The following is a 20,469-nucleotide window of genomic DNA, read 5'->3' on the forward strand; positions in this document are numbered from 1 at the left end:
ATAACAAGCTGTTTATTCAGTTAGCGATGCCTTCGGGCGAGAACATGCAAAAGCAAAGACAAACCGACTTCCTTAGACAAATTGGTTTAATGCGGTAGGCAAAGGGAGGCAAAGCAGCCCGACTGTTCTGCAACACTTCTTAGTAGTATTATTTGTTGGGTCAAGAGAAAATTCCAGAAGAATCGTCACAAGACAATCATCCCAACAAAGCGTGTCTCAGTTTACCTTGTGCTTCTACGCTGTTACGCCGCCTGCTAACTAATCTGATCGAGCTAAATTTAGCGCCTTTCAAAATCTTCCTTCTGGTCTGTTCATTCATGTTTCAAGTCCCAGTTTTTTTTTGGTTTTTTTTCCCCCTCTCTGCGGCCGCCCTGGTGTAGTGAGTAAAGTGTCACGACGAAGGCCGAAGGCAGCGACAGATTGGGATAGGGCATTAGAGTATTCATGGGGTCTGGCTGTAGAGCATGTGTTTGATAAGCCCCCCCGGGCCTTGTGCACGTCACAGGACAGCCCAATTGAGCAGCGTTGTGGAGGAATTAAGCCATGTTGGCTAAAGGGGAGGACGGGAGGGGTGGGGTGGGGTGCCGGTGGAGATTAGAAGCCTGAAACTGGGACTGCCCGGGTCTGGCCGCTGACTCAGTAGGATTACCAGCATAGCATTAGCTTACATTCACACTTTCCTTCAAAAAAAAAAAAAACAACACACATTGGGAAGCTAGCGTGATGCTAATGCTGAATAGCTTCCAGGCTTTGATGGAAAGAGTAGCAGGAAGTCATTTGATTAACATTTAACTTTGTGCATGTAAATATGAGCACTACATTATGCATGCTGGCAAACGGGACATCGCAAATTTGTTGAAGAACTTGAAGTCCAGGTACACCGACAAAGCTGCAGTAGTAACACAACAATGGCGCCACTTGGGGTGCAACAATATGATAGTTTCATCCATCCATCCATCCATTTTCTACCGCTTGTCCCTTTTGGGGTCGCGGGGGTTGCTAGAGCCTATCTCAGCTGCATTCGGGCGGAAGGCGGGGTACACCCTGGACAAGTCGCCACCTCATCGCAGGGCCAACACAGATAGACAACATTCACACACTAGGGTCAATTTAGTGTTGCCAATCAACCTATCCCCTGGTGCATGTCTTTGGAGGTGGGAGGAAGCCGGAGTACCCGGAGGGAACCCACGCAGTCACGGGGAGAACATGCAAACTCCACACACAAAGATCCCGAGCCCGGGATTGAACCCAGGACTACTCAGCACCTTCGTATTGTGAGGTACATGCACTAACCCCTGTCCCACCGTGCTGCCATGATAGTTTCATATCACGGTTATTGTGACCAAAATGATCACGATGGGATGGGTCAAAAATTTATTAGCATTATCATTTTGCGTTGAGCATCGAAATGTATTTACTAGTCCAGCAGGAAGCTTTTAGAACATTGTGACATAAACTAGGCTGGAACACACACTCACATGCATTAGCTGTGTGTGTGGTCGGTTAATGATAGCGATTTAACGACGTTTAGCTGCAAACGTTAGCTATCACTGAATGTATATTCTATCGTAACAACAACATGACTGAAAATTGTTAGCTACGTCTCTTGGACTGGTTTAGTGTGTGCACAAGGCAGCGGTGAGTGACAAGCCTGAATTGCCAACAAATTCCTCGGACCAACGAGCAATTTCTATTCAATTTAATTAGTCATTGTAAAAAAATAAAAGGCACTTCAAAAATATGTATGTTCTGTTAAACCACTGTTTGGAACATAAGTTAGCCGGTGGCAAACTTGTTCTATTTTTTGGTTTAAAAAATGTCAAACATCCCCTTTAAAGACAGCGTAAGTCCATTCAAGATGGTTAATAATAAATAGGTTAGTGTAGGGGTTCTTAACCTTTTTGACCTCAGGGCCCAACTTTTCCATTTCAGAGGGGCCGGGGGACCACTCAAATGTTAATTTTTAAATTAGTAATCTAACTCAATAATGATATCTAATTTACTTACAGTTTACAACCTTGTCAAATCATATAAAACCATATGTTAGTCACAAAGAATATTATCAAGGCTTAGGTCTGGCTGATTACAAAAATAATTACCAATGAAATATACTGTAAAGAAGATACTAATACAAACTGATAAAAAAATAAAATGTACATACCCTACAATTGCTAAAATAAATACATTCTAACTGAATTAATGTCTTTCTTAAATAACCTGTCAATAGTGCAAATAAATAACAGATTCACCACTTTAGTCATTAATTTGCACTTAATTTCTTTATGACTTTAGCTCTTGACTTGTTTGTTTGATGTTGTCATTACTGCCACAAGTGGTGGAAACGTGTATTTCAACGGGCCACAGCTGAGAAACAAATATTTTTTGTCGGCCCTGTAGGGGGCGCTCGGCATTGTTCTGTTTTAGTAATTTCACTTGATGAACCATTTTCTGACATTCCATACAACAAAATATTAAAAGTATGTACCATATGATTTATACTGATATTGTACCAGATCAATTCTGCAATCGACCAATACGCAGGGGCTCCAATATCGGTACTGTATCGGGACACCTCTAGACCGCTCTCGACTTTGCTGTAAGGACCTGTGCTATATATATATATATATATATATATATATATATATATATATATATATATATATATATATATATATATATATATATATATATATATATAATTGTTATTTTGAGTCCACAGTAGTTTGATGGAAGGAAAAATCTAACCTGCTCTCGATGACATTGCCCCGGCAAGAGGTAACAATGATGATTCCCGCTGTGGTTGCCATGACAGCATGGATGGAGGACACCAGCCTGAGAAACAGAGACAATCACAGAAAACACAATAAGGTATTTAGGGTTTTAGCAGTGATACCAAGATGCGTAAACACTTTGATTGACATGAAATTACATTTGTGACTGATCATTTTAAACATTCTTCCCATCTCAACTCCAGACCCCAAAGTTTGGGATTTATTAACATTTAAATGGTAAATGGGTTATACTTGTATAGCGCTTTTCTACCATCAAAGTAGGGCTGGGCAATATATCGAGTTTGTAAGATATATCGATATATATTTTTAAACAAGATATGAATTAAGAAAATATTGTTATATTGATATATTATTTATTTCACGTTAAAATGACTAAACGCCTCCAACTCCCTCAGAAACCCTCCATGGGCTACTAAACACCTCCCCTTCCTCCTTCCAAGACATGCTTGCACGTATAAGAACATCCATGATTGGTTGGTTGTTTACTATGATGGGTCACGATTGGTTGAGATTAGAGCAAAACATTAGGGACAGGCCAATCATAGGCAAGATAGGGCGGGTCATAGAACCAGGAAGGGAAATCACAACAGACATCTCAAATGACGAGGAGAGTCGTAGAAGAGAAGAGGGAATATTCAAGCGGGCGATTTATATATTAAAAAAACTAGTGGAATATGGAAGAGGGATTCTCTTCTTTGGATTTATCTTTCAACGATGTAGACAACGTCCAGGAAATCCACAATGCGTCTACTTGGCCACATTTGGACAAATGTATGCGTCTGGATAAAACATTCATTTGAGTTGTATAACGTGTAAGCACAAATCAAAACTGTTCTCCAGTTGCCAAGCCGGGCATATTTCGCACAAGAAATGCTGCCAAAAATGTATGCCGACGTGAGGAAAATCATAGCAGCACAAGTAAATAATAAATGATAAATGGGTTATACTTGTATAGCGCTTTTCTACCTTCAAGGTACTCAAAGCGCTTTGACAGTATTTCCACATTTACCCATTCACACACACATTCACACACTAATGGCGGGAGCTGCCATGCAAGGCGCTAACCAGCAGCCATCAGAAGCAAAGGGTGAAGTGTCTTGCCCAAGGACACAACGGACGTGACTAGGAAGGTAGAAGGTGGGAATTGAACCCCAGTAACAAGCAACACTCCGATTGCTGGCACAGCCACTCTACCAACTTCGCCACGCCGTCCCTAAGTCAAGTAAGTCAAGTCACTTACTTGGCGCTGACCAGAACCGTATGTGTGTGACAGTCCATTACATCGTCGACTGGTAATTAAAAAGTGCCTGCCTGCAAATGTATTTTTTATCTGAATTTGATACATTTTGTATTATTTGCACAGCTATGATATTTATTGCACGTTGAAATAATATTTTTCTATTTTATTTATGTTATGTAATTCTGTGCTACTTAAACCGTTTATTTCTGTGCTGTTAATACCCATCTTGACTAACTGGGTTAATAAAAGTGCCACTGACTGTTTACAGTAGAGTTGTCATTCACTTCAATTTCAGTGAATCTCGCTCAAAAAGGAATATCTTTATATGCATACTTTCACCGGAAAATATATCGAGATATATATCGAATATCGAGTTTAAGTAAAAATATATCGAGATATACTTTTTCGGCCGTATCGCCCAGCCCTACTTTAAAGTACTCAACGCGCTTTGACACTATTTCCACATTCACAGACTGATGCAGGAGCTGCCATGCAAGGCCCTAGAACAGTGGTTCTTAACCTTGTTGGAGGTACCGAACCCCACCAGTTTCATATGCGCATTAACCGAACCCTTCTTTAGTGAAAAAAAATAAATATTTTTTTCAAATTCAAGACAAAGTTATGTTTTTTTACTGGTGCACAAAATGGACCGTGCATGAACATCACCTTGTTCAAATAACAAAACCAACACAGTGCATGAACTCACAACAAATTACACACCTACAAATCAGATGGAAAATTAGAAGGAACACTGTTTGGGGCTATCCATAATACGCCGATAGGGAGAAGTTTTTATTTACACGATGAGTCGGGTGTGTTTTGACCTCAGCGGCGGAGGCTCTGCCAAACCCGAGGCCGACTCACCCCTCAACCCCTAGGGTTCGATCGAACCCAGGTTAGGAACCACTGCCCGAGAAGCTGGGGATCGAACCAGGAACCCTCAAGTTGCTGGCCCGGCCGCTCTACCAACCGAGCCGTCCCGCATTTAGACTAGTCTACTGTAATACCAAGGAATTTACAGTTTGACACAAAAAAGGAAAGATTGCAAAACAGGGGGCACATTTGTCTGCGCTTGAACCTCCCGTCACCTCGCGGCTTACGCCAATCTGCATTGGATCGAAGCAATTGATCAGGAACCGTACGACTTGAAGCCGACAGAATACTCATGTCTGATCCAAAGAAATCAGACAAGTAACTTTGCTCTTCACAAAGTAACTCACCCTGACCTAACACACATTTCTATACCTTTAACCTCCAACCCTGAAAAGCCACATTCGTTTCCTGGGTTGTCACAAGACCCAGATTTTTACACAGCCCGTTCATTGTGTGTCCGCCAATAACCCCCCGCCATCCCCGCTCCCTCTCGCTGACTGAAAGGCTGCCGGCGTGCCGAGAACGAGAGAGAGAGTGAGTGTGGAGGGGAGCAGGAAAAGGGGGAAAGAATTCCTCGCTGCCTGGTCTGCTTTTTCCTGCTGCGGTGGCTTTTGGTGGTACAACCTCGGAGTTGACTCGCGGCCCTACTTTCGTTACGCGTGACGGGCCGCTTGCTCGCTCTTTCACGTGCTGTCACACTCACCGCGTGTGACAGTCGCGAGCTACGTCACCGCCGTTTGCGTCGGGAGATGCAGCAGAGCAAAATCAAGTGAGCAAATTGTTGTGGGGCAAAAAACAAAGGGAAACCAGATAAATACCAAAAGTTTTTGGCCACCTATTCAAATGTTTAGAATCAGGTGTCCTAATCACTTGGCCCGGCCACAGGTGTATAAAACCAAGCACTTAGGCATGGAGACTGTTTCTACAAACATTTGTGAAAGAATGGGCCAGCGTGGAACTGTCATAGGATGCCACCTGTGCAACAAATCCAGTTGTGAAATTTCCTCGCTCCTAAATATTCTAAAGTCAACTGTCGGCTTTATTGTAAGAAAATGGAAGAGTTTGGGAACAACAGCAACTCAGCCACGAAGTGGTAGGCCAAGTAAACTGACAAGAGAGGGGTCAGCGGATGCTGAAGCGCATAGTGCCAAGAGGTCGCCGACTTTCTGCACAGTCAGTTGCTACAGAGCTCCAAACTTCATGTGAGCTTCCAATTAGCCCACGTACAGTACGCAGAGAGCTTCATGGAATGGGTTTCCATGGCCGAGCAGCTGCATCTAAGCCATACATGACCAAGTCCAATGCAAAGCATCGGATGCAGTGGTGTGAAGCACGTCGCCACTGGACTCTAGAGCAGTGGAGACGCGTTCTCTGGAGGGATGAATCACACTTTTCCATCTGGCAATCTGATGGATGAGTATGGGTTTAGAGGTTGCCAGGAGAACGCTACATTTCGGACTGCATTGTGCCGAGTGTGAAATTTGGTGGAAGAGGAATTATGGTGTGGGGTTGTTTTTCCAGGAGTTGAGCTTGGCCCCTTAGTTCCAGTGAAAGGAACTTTAAATGCTGCAGTATGCCAAAACATTTTGGACAATTCCATGCTCCCAACCTTGTGGGAACAGTTTGGAGCAGGCCCTTTCCTCTTCCAACATGACTGTGCACCAGTGCACAAAGCAAGGTCCATAAAGACATGGATGACAGAGTCTGGTGTGGATGAACAGGGTCCTGACCTGAACCCGATAGAATACCATTGGGATGAATTAGAAAGGAGACTGAGAGCCAGGCCTTCTCGACTAACATCAGTGTGTGACCTCACTAATGCGCTTTTGTAAGAATGGTTGAAAATTCCTATAAACACACTCCGCAACCTTGTGGACAGCCTTCCCAGAAGTGTTGAAGCTGGACCAACATCATATTGAACCCTATGGGTTAGGAATGGGATGGCACTTCAAGTTCATATGTGAGTCAAGGCAGGTGGCCAAATACTTTTGGCAACATAGTGTACGTGTATATAACTCAGCAGATAGTGTTTTGTTGTCAAAGTTTGAGTTTTTGTGGGCAGTGCAGTACAAACATTAAATTGGGCAGTGCCTTTAATCCTATCGGTCGTTTTTACTGGCCAACCTTTAGTCCGATGTTTGAAAGGTGCCACTGTAAATGCGGAATGAACAAGAAACAAATGTGTGATATGAAGACATGCAAACTTCCATAGCTAGACAAAGCTTTCAGGTGGCTTCACTTTGGTAGGAAAATGTCTAAGGGAACCAAAGTAGCTTATCCATTCTGCACGACAGAGCACATTTTCTTAAAACAAAGCTTGTCTCCTTTGCAATACTTCACGTTTCTATGATGTCATGCTATTTGTAGCTCTGGTTTACGGCTCCTAGCAGTTCCATAGTGAGCTGAGTTAAACCTGAACAAGGAGGAAATGTGCCACCTCTATAGGGGTCTTGGTCCTTTTGTCCAGTGCGCACTATGATTTAGATCAGGGGTGTCAAACTCATTTTAGCTCAAGGGCCACATGAAGGAAAATCTATTCCCACGCGGGCCGGACTGGTAAAATCATGGCATAATAACTAGGGATGTCCGATAATGGCTTTTTGCCGATATCCGATATTCCGATATTGTCCAACTCTTTAATTACCGATACCGATATCAACCGATATATGCAGTCGTGGAATTAACACAATATTATGCCTAATTTGGACAACCAGGTATGGTGAAGATAAGGTACTTTTTTTTTTTAAATTGTAAAATAAGATAAATAAATTAAAAACATTTACTTGAATAAAAAAGAAAGTACAACAATATAAAAACAGTTACATAGAAACTAGTAATTAATGAAAATTAGTAAAATTAACTGTTAAAGGTTAGTACTATTAGTGGACCAGCAGCACGCACAATCATGTGTGCTTACGGACTGTATCCCTTGCAGACTGTGTTGATATATATTGATATATAATGTAGGAACCAGAATATTAATAACAGAAAGAAACAACCCTTTTGTGTGAATGAGTGTAAATGGGGGAGGGAGGTTTTTTGGGTTGGTGCACTAATTGTAAGTGTATCTTGTGTTTTTTATGTTGATTTAATTAAAAAACAAACAAAAAACAAACAAAAAAAAACGATACCGATAATAAAAAACCGATACAGATAATTTCCGATATTACATTTTAACGCATATATCGGCCGATAATATCGGTAGACCGGTATTATCGGACATCTCTAATAATAACTTAAAAATAAAGACAACTTCCGATTATTTTCCTTGTCTTACTTTGGACAAAAAATAGAACAAGTACATTCTGAAAATGTACATATTACAAATAATCCTCTTGGCAAAACACATAAGTTGAAAACTCTGAGGAAAAAAATGGTGCAGTTTCAAAAACACCATGAAGAACACAATGACCTTAAGACTTTGTCTCAGTGTTTTTACAAAGCCATTGAACTTTAAGCACTTCCTGTTTAGCATTCTAACGTTGGTAGTTTATTACAAATGTTTGGAAAAGCAACCGATTGTTTCTACAAACCGCCGCATTGGTGAAATCCGCATACTGCCACAACACATTCATTTATCATCATTCAAATATTACAATTATAATTAAACATGGTGTCAGTTATCAAAAAAACACCATAGCTTTGTGATGTTGCTTTAGTAAGCAGAGCCTGCCAGGACTTAAGACCTTGTTGTAATTCTTCCACCTTCTGTAGCCTTTGTTCCGTGTCTATATTCTTATCTTTGTGTTTCTTAGATGTTTCAGTGCCTTCTTAGATTATATTATTTCATTACAGCCACACTTTCTCCACACAGGTTTGCCTTTTACCGCCGTGAACATGTACTCTGCCTCCCACCTGGCTTGAAACCCCCTGTTCTCACCGTCCACCTTCCGTTTAGCCATTACTGGGGAGGGGGGTTTCAAACCCACTTGCGGCGCTGTAGTGAGTTCGCGGGCTACCGTTGCATTGTGGGGAATGGAGTATTGGTGTGTGCAAAAGAGCAGCAGGCGGCTGTGGCCTGCGGGACGGTTCTGAAACTACTCAAATATCATAGCCATAGATAATTCATTCGTGGGCCGGATCTGGCCCGAGGGCCTTGACTTTGACACCTATGACTTAGATGATAGCACTTGCATTTGACCATTATTAGATATATCCTTAAGTCCGCTGAGAAAAATTTGGTGAATATATAAAAGTATGAGAGTCATTTCGTCAACATAATTTGGGTGTTTCATTCAGTCTTATTGCCTTATAAACACCAAATTACACAGTCCATCGCAGCCCTGAGACAGAGACCTTGGACCTATAAAAAGTAAGTTCAACAAGAGCAGATAAGTAAACAGATACAGAAAAAGCTACAATGTGCTGACTGCTCAAGGTTGTGTTTGTCACCTGTGTCAATGTGTGTTTTTAACACCAATGTGTATTTGTTTGTTAGGAGGACAGTGAGAAAAACTACTTGGTTGATTGCTACGAAACTTGGTGGACGGGGTTTGAGTAGGAATCCGTTAAATTCTGGTGTGGATCTGGATTAAATTGTTATATCTGAGAGAAAGGGGCATAGATGTGCAGGATTTGGTTTATACTAGGCTGCCAGATAAGGCCTTTTAGTCCTTGGTGTGTCTCTCTAGTTCCTCTCTCGTCTTCCTGACTACTGTAACTACTCTGATTAGCAAAGGCTACAGGGTTGGGAGGGTTAAAATGTGTGTTTCTTCCAAACCGGCGTGACACAGCCCGCGGCGTGGACGCTCGGTGAGATCTGAGATTCCCATCAGATGAGCATTAAGTGGAAATGTAGAGGCATTATTCAGGAGGGCATCGCTAACACAGCAAGTCAGGCTGGCCCCACAGCTCTGGAGAGGATTAAGCAGTGTGACAGTATACCAGTGAGCATTGAACAGGGGAGCGCGTTGGAACAGGATTATTTCTTTAGAAATTCCCATTAAGTACAACAAGTTTTGATTGCAACCTGTCATCCCATCAAGTCTTGATTGTCAGTGTAAAAAATCTGGCCCCTCTTTCAGTTCAAAATTTGGGAGACATTTTTTGGCAAAAAAATTCTAAAAACACAAGAGTGCTGCTGTTGTATAGAGGAACTTGGACTACTGTGAACACATTGGCAGATCCTTGCATTGACATTTTAAAGGCCTACTGAAATGAATTTGTTTTATTTAAACGGGGATAGCAGATCCATTCTATGTGTCATACCTGATCATTTCGCGATATTGCCATATTTTTGCTGAAAGGATTTAGTATAGAACAACGACGATAAAGTTCGCAACTTTTGGTCGCTGATAAAAAAAAGCCTTGCCTATACCGGAAGTAGCGTGACGTCACAGGAGGAAGGATTCCTCACAATTCCCCGTTGTTTACAATGGAGCGAGAGAGATTCGGACCGAGAAAGCGACGATTACCCCATTAATTTGAGCGAGGAAGAAAGATTTGTGGATGAGGAACGTTAGAGTGAAGGACTAGAGAGGCAGTGCAGGGTGTATCTTTTTTCGCTCTGACCGTAACTTAGGTACAAGGTCTCATTGGATTCCACACACTCTCCTTTTTCTATTGTGGATCACGGATTTTTATTTTAAACCACCTCGGATACTATATCCTCTTGAAAATGAGAGTCGAGAACGCGAAATGGACATTCAGTGACTTTTATCTCCACGACAATACATCGTTGACGCACTTTAGCTACGGAGCTAACGTGATAGCATCAGGCTCAAATGCAGATAGAAACAAAATTTAAAAAAACCCTGACTGGAAGGATAGACAGAAGATCAACAATACTATTAAACCATGAACATGTAAATACACGGTTACTAATTTCCAGCTTGGCGAAGCTTAACAATTGAAGCTAACTAACTTAGCTACGGAGCTAACGTGATAGCATCAGGCTCAAATGCAGATAGAAACAAAATTGCACTTTATAAGTTAACCCGGCCGTATTGGCATGTGTTGCAATGTTAAGATTTCATCATTGATATGTAAACTATCAGACTGCGTGGTCGGTAGTAGTGGGTTTCAGTAGGCCTTTAACCTAGCAACCATAGAACACTTTAAGTACCCTCTTATTGGGCAGTTATTTTTTGTAATGTGATTTTTTGTAACTAAGGTGTTGCTGTAGCTTCTTCAGATGCAGTCAGCCGCCATTTGTTCAACTTATGTAGTTATACTAGTGGTGTTCCTCAAGGTTCCATTTTATGTCTTCTTTTTTTTCATCATTTTGGGCTATTCAACTGGTGGCCTGCTAGTTCAGTTCAAAACTTGAGAGATACCATTTTGGCAGCAAGTTCCTAAAACACCACAGTGCTGCTGTTGTATAGAAGAATTTGGACCTAAGAGCAGATCATTGCACTGGCATTTTAATCTTGATAGTAACCATAGAATACTGGGGTAAAAACTTGTGATTTAAATAACCTTTAAAGGGGAACTGCACTATTTTTTTAAATTTTGCCTATTGTTCACAATCATTATGAGAGACTTTTGAAGCTAAATATACTACTGCTTATAGAAGCGAGCACGAAAGAAGAGTAGGCAGTGAAGCAGACGGAAGCCGGGGGAAAAGGAGATGAAAGCGATTTTGACCCTATAAATATGGAACTTGGAGACAAGCTATTTCGACATAAATGGATTGCTTACCCAAAATCAACAGGAAACATCATCGGCCAGCTGGACCAGACGAACAACTGTCCATCGAGTGAGTCACTTTAATATCGATCATGATACACGCAGTGCGCCATGCGTGTTATTACAACTACAGTAAATAGGCTGTATGGCTAGTTGTGTACAAACAAAACATGAAATGTGGGCTAATACTTTACAGATACTGTAATATGATTGTTCATGTTTTTCAGTCAGTAAAAATTGGTGTCATGTCACAGTGATGTGCATTACAAACTCAAACGTGTTTCGTGTTGACGTAGAAGCTAGTTTATCTCTTGCCGTAGTTAGCTTTTAGGGCTAATACCGAAGCACGCTGATGTGTTATTATTAGAGTTGGGGGAAATAATCGATTTTCAGATGCATCGCAATTCGGACATGGACGATTATAGAATCAATTAGTAAACGTCAATAATCGATAATCTATTTATTTATTGTAAATTAAGTAATGCAGATAGTTCTAAAATTGAGCCACCTCACCAAGAGATCCGACCAGCTCTTTTATTTTAGGGCATTATATTCCAGTTTTGCACATATTTTCATTAATTCATAAATGTGTTTCTTATTCCAAATGAATCGTTTTTTTTAAAGTTTCAAGTGATAAACGCTTATTTAGTGAAACGAAAAGAAATATAAAACTGCGTCAAAATACACAAATTAAAGATGCATCAATAATCGATTTTTAATCAAATCGTAGCTCCTGAATCGTGATCAAAATCGTGAGGTCCCCAAAGATTCCCACCTCTACTTACTACGATAGAAAAATAGTTCCTCAGTGTTCGCTCTAACAATAAAAATGTTGCTACAGCTTGGTTATTATACAGGTTACGGAAGGTTAATAAAGTATTGTTGACGGTTTTTGAATGCATTTTCAAAGGGATTTAGAGGTAGGATTGATTGCTCCGATTAGCTGCATTGTTAGCCACTTAGAACAAGCCGATTTTTATATGTAAAAAAGCGGGGGAAAAAACATCTCTTTTTTTGGCAGTTAGTTTTCCCCAGCAGGCACAAGACATTAAAAGAACTTTAAGAACTTGTCGAAACGGGTCCTGACATTGAGTAACTCAAACTTAACCTTTGAACAACATGCTTTTGGACGACATTTAATCAATGTTGGGTTCTGACAATAGATAATAAAATGAACTGGAAATCTCATGTAAAAAATATACAACATAAAGCAGCAAGAAACACGTCAATAATGAATAAAGCAAAACATGTTCTAGACCAAAAATCCCTTCATATTCTCTACTGCTCGCTAGTGTTACCATATCTGAGTTATTGTGCAGAAATATGGGGAAACAATTACAAATGTGCACTTCATTCATTAACGGTGTTACAAAAAAGATAAATTAGAATAATACATAATGTTGGATAAAGAGAACATACAAACAAACCCTTTATTCACTGAATCAAAAATATTGAAATTCAACGATTTGGTGTATTTGCAAACAGCTAAAATGATGTACAAAGCAAACTATAACCTGCTACCCATGAATGTACAACAATTCTTCTCAACAAAAGAGGAGAAATATAACCTTAGAGGAAAATACAATTTAAAACATTTGTATGCTCGTACAACACTTAAAACCTTTAGCATATCAGTATGTGGAATTAAATTACGGAACAGATTAACCAAAGAAATTAAACAACGCACCAATATGATTCAGTTTAACAGACTGTTCAAAATACAAGTGTTCACAAAGTACACAGAACAATAATTATGATGAACATCTTGAACCCTTTTTTTCTTTTTCTTTTGAGATAAAGATTATTTATGTATTTAATATTTGTTTACTTACTATGGTATATTATTTATTTATTCACTGTCCTGTTACAGAGAACAAGTAAGTGGGATAAAATTGCTATGGTATGAAAAGGTGTAGGATTAAATAAGATCTGCTTCTTCCTACTCCTTTTCGGACATGCTGTAATGAAACCACTGGAAATACGTGACGCATTACTTTGTATCGAAATAAACTGAAACTAAACTGAAGTTGTTTTGACCATTGAATTTTGGTCATTTCCCAAACAATATTATACGACACAAATACAATCTTGAAACCACATGCTTTGACGGCGTTTATTCACCGTCAGGTTGCGAACTTTGATTTGACACTTAGAACCTTTAGCATATCAGTATGTGGAATTAAATTATGGAATGACTTAAGAAGTTAAACAATGTACTGATATGATCCAGTTTAAGAGGTTGCTCAAATTAATAGTGCTTACAAAGTACAAAGAAGAATTATGAGAAACACCTTCAACCTTATTGAAAATAAGATATTCAGTATGTTTATTATGACTGACTTAATTATCTATTACAAAAACTGCTGTATTAATCATTCACGGATGTCATTGTGCTACAAAAAGAAGTCAGTAAATTAACATATATATTTGTAAACACTCTGAAATGGGAAAGGGGTAGGATTAAATAAACTCTGCTTCTTCCTACTCCTTTTCGGACGTGCTGTAATGAAACCACTGGAAATACGTGATGCATTACTTTCTATCAAATGCATGTTCGAAATAAACTGAAACTAAACTGACGTTGTTTTGACCATTGCATTTTGGTCATTTCCCAACCAATATTCATCCATCCATTTTCTACCGCTTATGCAATTCGGGGTCACTGGAGCCTATCTCAGCTACAATCGGGCAGAAGGCGGGGTACACCCTGGACAAGTCGCCACCTCATTGCAGGGCCAACCAACACAGATAGACAGACAACATTCACACTCACATTCAAATATTATACGACACAAATACAATCTTGAAACCGCATGCTTTGACGGCGTTTATTCACCGTCAGGTTGCCACGTTGATTTGACACTTAGAACCTTTAGCATTATCAGTATATGTGGAATTAAATTATGGAATGAGTTAAGTAAAGAAGTTAAACAATGTACTGATATGATCTAGTTCAGTGGTTCTTAACCTGGGTTCGATCAAACCCTAGGGGTTCGGTGAGTCAGGCTCAGGGGTTCGGCGGAGGTCAAGACAAACCCGACTCATCGTGTAAATAAAAACTTCTCCCTATCGGCGTCTTACGGATACGGCAACAACGTGGACCCCGACTTAAACAAGTTGAAAAACTTACTCGGGTGTTACCATTTAGTGGTCAATTGTACGAAATATGTACTGAACTGTGCAATCTACTAATAAAAGAATCAATCAATCAATCAAAACAGCAGAAGTCACACTGATTGGCAGGTGTGTAATTTGTTGTGAGTTTATGCACTGTGTTGGTTTTGTTGTTTGAACAAGGTGATGTTCATGCACGGTTCATTTTATGCACCAGTAAAAAAACATGGTAACACTTTAGTATGGGGAAAATATTCACCATTAATTAGTTGCTTATTAACATGCAAATTAGTAACATATTGGCTCTTAACTAGTCATTATTAAGTATTTATTAATGCCTTATTATAACCCTAACCCTCTATAACCCAGTGGTTCTTAACCTTGTTGGAGGTACCAAACCCCAACAGTTTCATATGCGCATTCACCGAACCCTTCTTTAGTGAAAAATAAAATGTTTTTTCAATTCAAGAAAAAGTTATGTTTTTTTACTGGTGCACAAAATGAACCGTGCATGAACATCACCTTTTTCAAAGAACAAAACCAACACAGTGCATAAACTCACAACAAATTACACACCTTACACACATTACCATGAATTGATTAACGTGGACCCCGACTTAAACAAGTTGAAAAACTTATTCGGGTGTAACAATTTAGTGGTCAATTGTACGAAATATGTATTGTACTGTGTAAACTGTACTGTTTCATATAATGTATTCTCGTCCTTTGCAATGTACTAGTAAAAGTTTCAATCAATCAATCTGCAAATCAGATGGAAAATTAGAGGGAACATTGTTTGGGGGTATCCATAATACACCGATAGAGAGAAGTTTTTATTTACACGATAATTTGGATGTGTCTATACCTCCGTGGTGGAGGCTCCGCCAAACCCCTGAGGCCGACTCACCGAACCCCTAGGGTTCGATCGAACCCAGGTTAAGAACCACTGCTCTAACCCTAACCCTAACCAAATAACTCTAAATTAAGTCTTTGTTACTTACAATATGTTACCCATACTAAAGTGTTACCAAAAACATATAACTTTGTCTTGAATTTGAAAAAAATCCAACATTTTATTTATCACTAAAGAAGGCTTTGGTGAATGCGCATATGAAACTGGTGGGGTTCGGTACCTCCAACAAGGTCAAGAACCACTGATCTAGTTTAAGAGGTTGCTCAAATGAATAGTGCTTACAAAGTACAAAGAAGAAGAATTATGAGAAACACTTTCAACCTTATTGAAAATAAGACATTCAGTATGTTTGTCATGACTGACTTAATTATATATTACAAAAACTGCTGTATTAATCATTCACGGATGTCATTGTGCTAGAAAAAGAAGTCAGTAAATGAACATATATATTTGTAAACACTCTGAAGTGGGAAAGGGGTAGGATTAAATAAGGTCTGCTTTTTCCTACTCCTTTTCGGATGTGCTGTAATGAAACCACTGGAAATACGTGATGCATTACATTCTATCAAATGCATGTTCGAAACAAACTGAAACTAAACTGACGTTGTTTTGACCATTGAATTTTGGTCATTTCCCAACCAATATTATACGACACAAATACAATCTTGAAACCACATGCTTTGACGGCGTTGATTTGACCATTGAAATTTGGTCATTCACCAACCAGCAATGTGGATCCAACGTTCGACATCAACGCTGTCTCAATTTATGAATACAACTATTTCGCAACGTTGTTTCGAAGTCAATTTTAAAGGACATGTATGTATTATCAACGTTGTGTTAATATCTTTAATGTAATATGATTTCTGTAACTAAGGCGTTACTGTAGCTTCTTCAGATGAAGTCAGTAGTCATTTGTTCAACTTATTTAGTTTTTTATACACTTGGACCTTTAGCATATCAGTATGTGGAATTAAATTATGGAATGAGTTAAAAAAAGAAGTTGAACAATGTACTGATATGATCCAGTTTAAAAGGTTGCTCAAATTAATAGTGCTTACAAAGTACAAAGAAGAAGAATTATGAGAAACACTTTCAACCTTATTGAAAATAAGATATTCAGTATGTTTATTATGACTGACTTAATTATATATTACAAGAATTGCTGTATTAATCATTCACGGATGTCATTGTGCTAGAAAAAGAAGTCAGTAAATGAACATATATATTTGTAAACACTCTGAAGTGGGAAAGGGGTAGGATTAAATAAGCCTTGCTTCTTCCTACTCCTTTTCGGACGTGCTGTAATGAAACCACTGGAAATACGTGATGCATTACATTCTATCAAATGCATGTTCGAAATAAACTGAAACTAAACTGACGTTGTTTTGACCATTGAATTTTGGTCATTTCCCAACCAATTATACGACACAAATACAATCTTGAAATCACATGCTTTGACGGCGTTTATTTACCGTCAAGTTGGTTTGACCATTGAACATTGGTCATTTACCAACCAGCAATGTGGATCCAACGTTCGACATCAACGCTGTCTCAATTTATGAATACAACTATTTCGCAACGTTGTTTCGAAGTCAATTTTAAAGGAAATTTATGTATTATCAACGTTGTGTTAATATCTTTAATGTAATATGATTTCTGTAACTAAGGCGTTACTGTAGCTTCTTCAGATGAAGTCAGTAGTCATTTGTTCAACTTATTTAGTTTTGTATACACCTAGAACCTTTAGCATATCAGTATGTGGAATTAAATTATGGAATGAGTTAAAAAAAGAAGTTGAACAATGTACTGATATGATCCAGTTTAAGAGGTTGCTCAAATTAATAGTGCTTACAAAGTACAAAGAAGAAGAATTATGAGAAACACTTTCAACCTTATTGAAAATAAGATATTCAGTATGTTTATTATGACTGACTTAATTATATATTACAAAAATTGCTGTATTAATCATTCACGGATGTCATTGTGCAACAAAAAGAAGTCAGTAAATGAACATATATATTTGTAAACACTCTGAAGTGGGAAAGGGGTAGGATTAAATAAGCCTTGTTTCTTCCTACTCCTTTTCGGACGTGCTGTAATGAAACCACTGGAAATACGTGATGCATTACATTCTATCAAATGCATGTTCGAAACAAACTGAAACTAAACTGACGTTGTTTTGACCATTGAATTTTGGTCATTTCCCAACCAATATTATACGACACAAATACAATCTTGAAACCACATGCTTTGACGGCGTTGATTTGACCATTGAAATTTGGTCATTCACCAACCAGCAATGTGGATCCAACGTTCGACATCAACGCTGTCTCAATTTATGAATACAACTATTACGCAACGTTGTTTCGAAGTCAATTTTAAAGGACATGTATGTATTATCAACGTTGTGTTAATATCTTTAATGTAATATGATTTCTGTAACTAAGGCGTTACTGTAGCTTCTTCAGATGGAGTCAGTAGTCATTTGTTCAACTTATTTAGTTTTTTATACACTTTGAACCTTTAGCATATCAGTATGTGGAATTAAATTATGGAATGAGTTAAAAAAAGAAGTTGAACAATGTACTGATATGATCCAGTTTAAGAGGTTGCTCAAATTAATAGTGCTTACAAAGTACAAAGAAGAAGAATTATGAGAAACACTTTCAACCTTATTGAAAATAAGATATTCAGTATGTTTATTATGACTGACTTAATTATATATTACAAAAATTGCTGTATTAATCATTCACGGATGTCATTGTGCTAGAAAAAGAAGTCAGTAAATGAACATATATATTTCTAAACACTCTGAAGTGGGAAAGGGGTAGGATTAAATAAGCCTTGCTTCTTCCTACTCCTTTTCGGATGTGCTGTAATGAAACCACTGGAAATACGTGATGCATTACATTCTATCAAATGCATGTTCGAAACAAACTGAAACTAAACTGACGTTGTTTTGACCATTGAATTTTGGTCATTTCCCAACCAATATTATACGACACAAATACAACATTTCCCAACCAATATTATACGACACAAATACAATCTTGAAACCACATGCTTTGACGGCGTTTATTTACCGTCAAGTTGGTTTGACCATTGAAATTTGGTCATTCACCAACCAGCAATGTGGATCCAACATTCGACATCAACGCTGTCTCAATTTATGAATACAACTATTTCGCAACGTTGTTTCGAAGTCAATTTTAAAGGACATGTATGTATTATCAAAGTTGTGTCAATATCTTTAATGTAATATGATTTCTGTAACTAAGGCGTTACTGTAGCTTCTTCAGATGAAGTCAGTAGTCATTTGTTCAACTTATTTAGTTTTTTATACACCTAGAACCTTTAGCATATCAGTATGTGGAATTAAATTATGGAATGAGTTAAAAAAAGAAGTTGAACAATGAACTGATATGATCCAGTTTAAGAGGTTGCTCAAATTAATAGTGCTTACAAAGTACAAAGAAGAAGAATTATGAGAAACACTTTCAACCTTATTGAAAATAAGATATTCAGTATGTTTATTATGACTGACTTAATTATATATTACAAGAATTGCTGTATTAATCATTCACGGATGTCATTGTGCAACAAAAATAAATGAACATATGTATTTGTAAACACTCTGAAGTGGGAAAGGGTTAGGATTAAATAAGCTGTGCTTCTTCCTACTCCTTTTCGGACATGATGTATAGGGAAATTACATGAAATTGTGTGATATAATATGCTGTAAGTGTGTTCATGTTCGAAATAAACTCAAGAAAGAAAGGAAGGAAGAAGCCTGGCGTTTACGTGGAAATGGTTATGTTCCCAGGTAGTCCGCGTTCTAACGGTATTTTAATTGTAACCGCGAAGAACGCTTATGTGACGTAATAAAGCGACTCCGCACAGAAAAAGAGTCGTGCGCTAGACACGTTCGTAAGCATCACAATGAATGGCGGTTAATAAGACAAGAAAGCCGGGGGGTAGAAAAAAATGGACGTTTTTGTCGACAATGAACGGTTGGTTTTTTACCTTTCGCTAACCAGCACCACGTCGGCATCGCTCCAACGTGTGAACACTCTGGGCAGGATCTTCTTGAAGGCGAAGAACAAACCGGGGAAAACTACGGCGCCACAAGCTAACACTTGCAACATCCTGACCGCTTTCGTCTGGCCGCTAGTCAAAGCCGTTTTGCCCGGAGACTCGCCTCGCCTCGCCGCTCCGCTTCCTCGACGCGAGCTTCGCCGGTTCACACACGCCGCAGGGGCATTTCTCGCGCGGGGCCGGGGAGGTGGAGTTCTGGCCGGGATCGGTGCACCATCAGGACGAGCGAGCTATCGGCGGCAGAGGTAGCAGCAGCAGCAGCAGCAGCACCAGTGACAAGCGCACTGACGGAAACGCATCAAGCTTCCGGTCAAGGCTGTAAGAATAAAAGTTTGGCTTCAAAATAAAAGTAACGATTTCCTGTTATTATTTGTTTAATGTTCTTAAAAATACACATTTTTCATGTAAGCTTCTCTCAATGGATTTGTTTGGTTTGGTTTTATTTGCTTTGTCTTGTGTGTTTTGTTTTTCCCTCTCTTTTGGCTGATGTTATTTTTGGAAAATAATTCATACAAATATAAATAAATAAATAAAAATATGTACATGTTTGCAAATTTAATATTAAATACATAAGTGCATTTTTGTTTTGTTTTACATAAATTACAATTTGTGTCTGAATAGGCATTCTTACTGACATCCAGTAGAGAGCACCTGTAGTACATACATTTACTAAAATGCCCAACTATTGTATTTATTGTAGGGATGTCCGATAATGGCTTTTTGCCAATATCCGATATTGTCCAACTCTTTAATTACCGATACCGATATCAACCGATACTGATATAAACAGTCGTGGAATTAAGACATTATTA

General features: G+C 38.8%; 1 protein-coding gene across 1 annotated transcript in view; it reads right to left on the reverse strand.

Moving 5' to 3' along the window:
- The window catches only part of tlcd3a (TLC domain containing 3A), a 45,226-nt gene extending 25,262 nt beyond the window's left edge, over positions 1-19,964 (reverse strand). Inside the window, exons 1-2 of the mRNA XM_062048999.1 lie at positions 19,586-19,964; positions 2,746-2,832 (exon numbers count right to left, since the gene is read on the reverse strand). Coding sequence (XP_061904983.1) covers positions 2,746-2,832; positions 19,586-19,707 — 209 coding nt within the window. The 5' untranslated portion in view covers positions 19,708-19,964. The remainder of the gene's footprint in view (positions 1-2,745; positions 2,833-19,585) is intronic.
- Between the last annotated feature and the right edge of the window lie 505 nt (positions 19,965-20,469).

The sequence above is a fragment of the Entelurus aequoreus genome, linkage group LG05 (genome assembly GCF_033978785.1).
Source record: "Entelurus aequoreus isolate RoL-2023_Sb linkage group LG05, RoL_Eaeq_v1.1, whole genome shotgun sequence".
NCBI lineage: Eukaryota > Metazoa > Chordata > Actinopteri > Syngnathiformes > Syngnathidae > Entelurus > Entelurus aequoreus.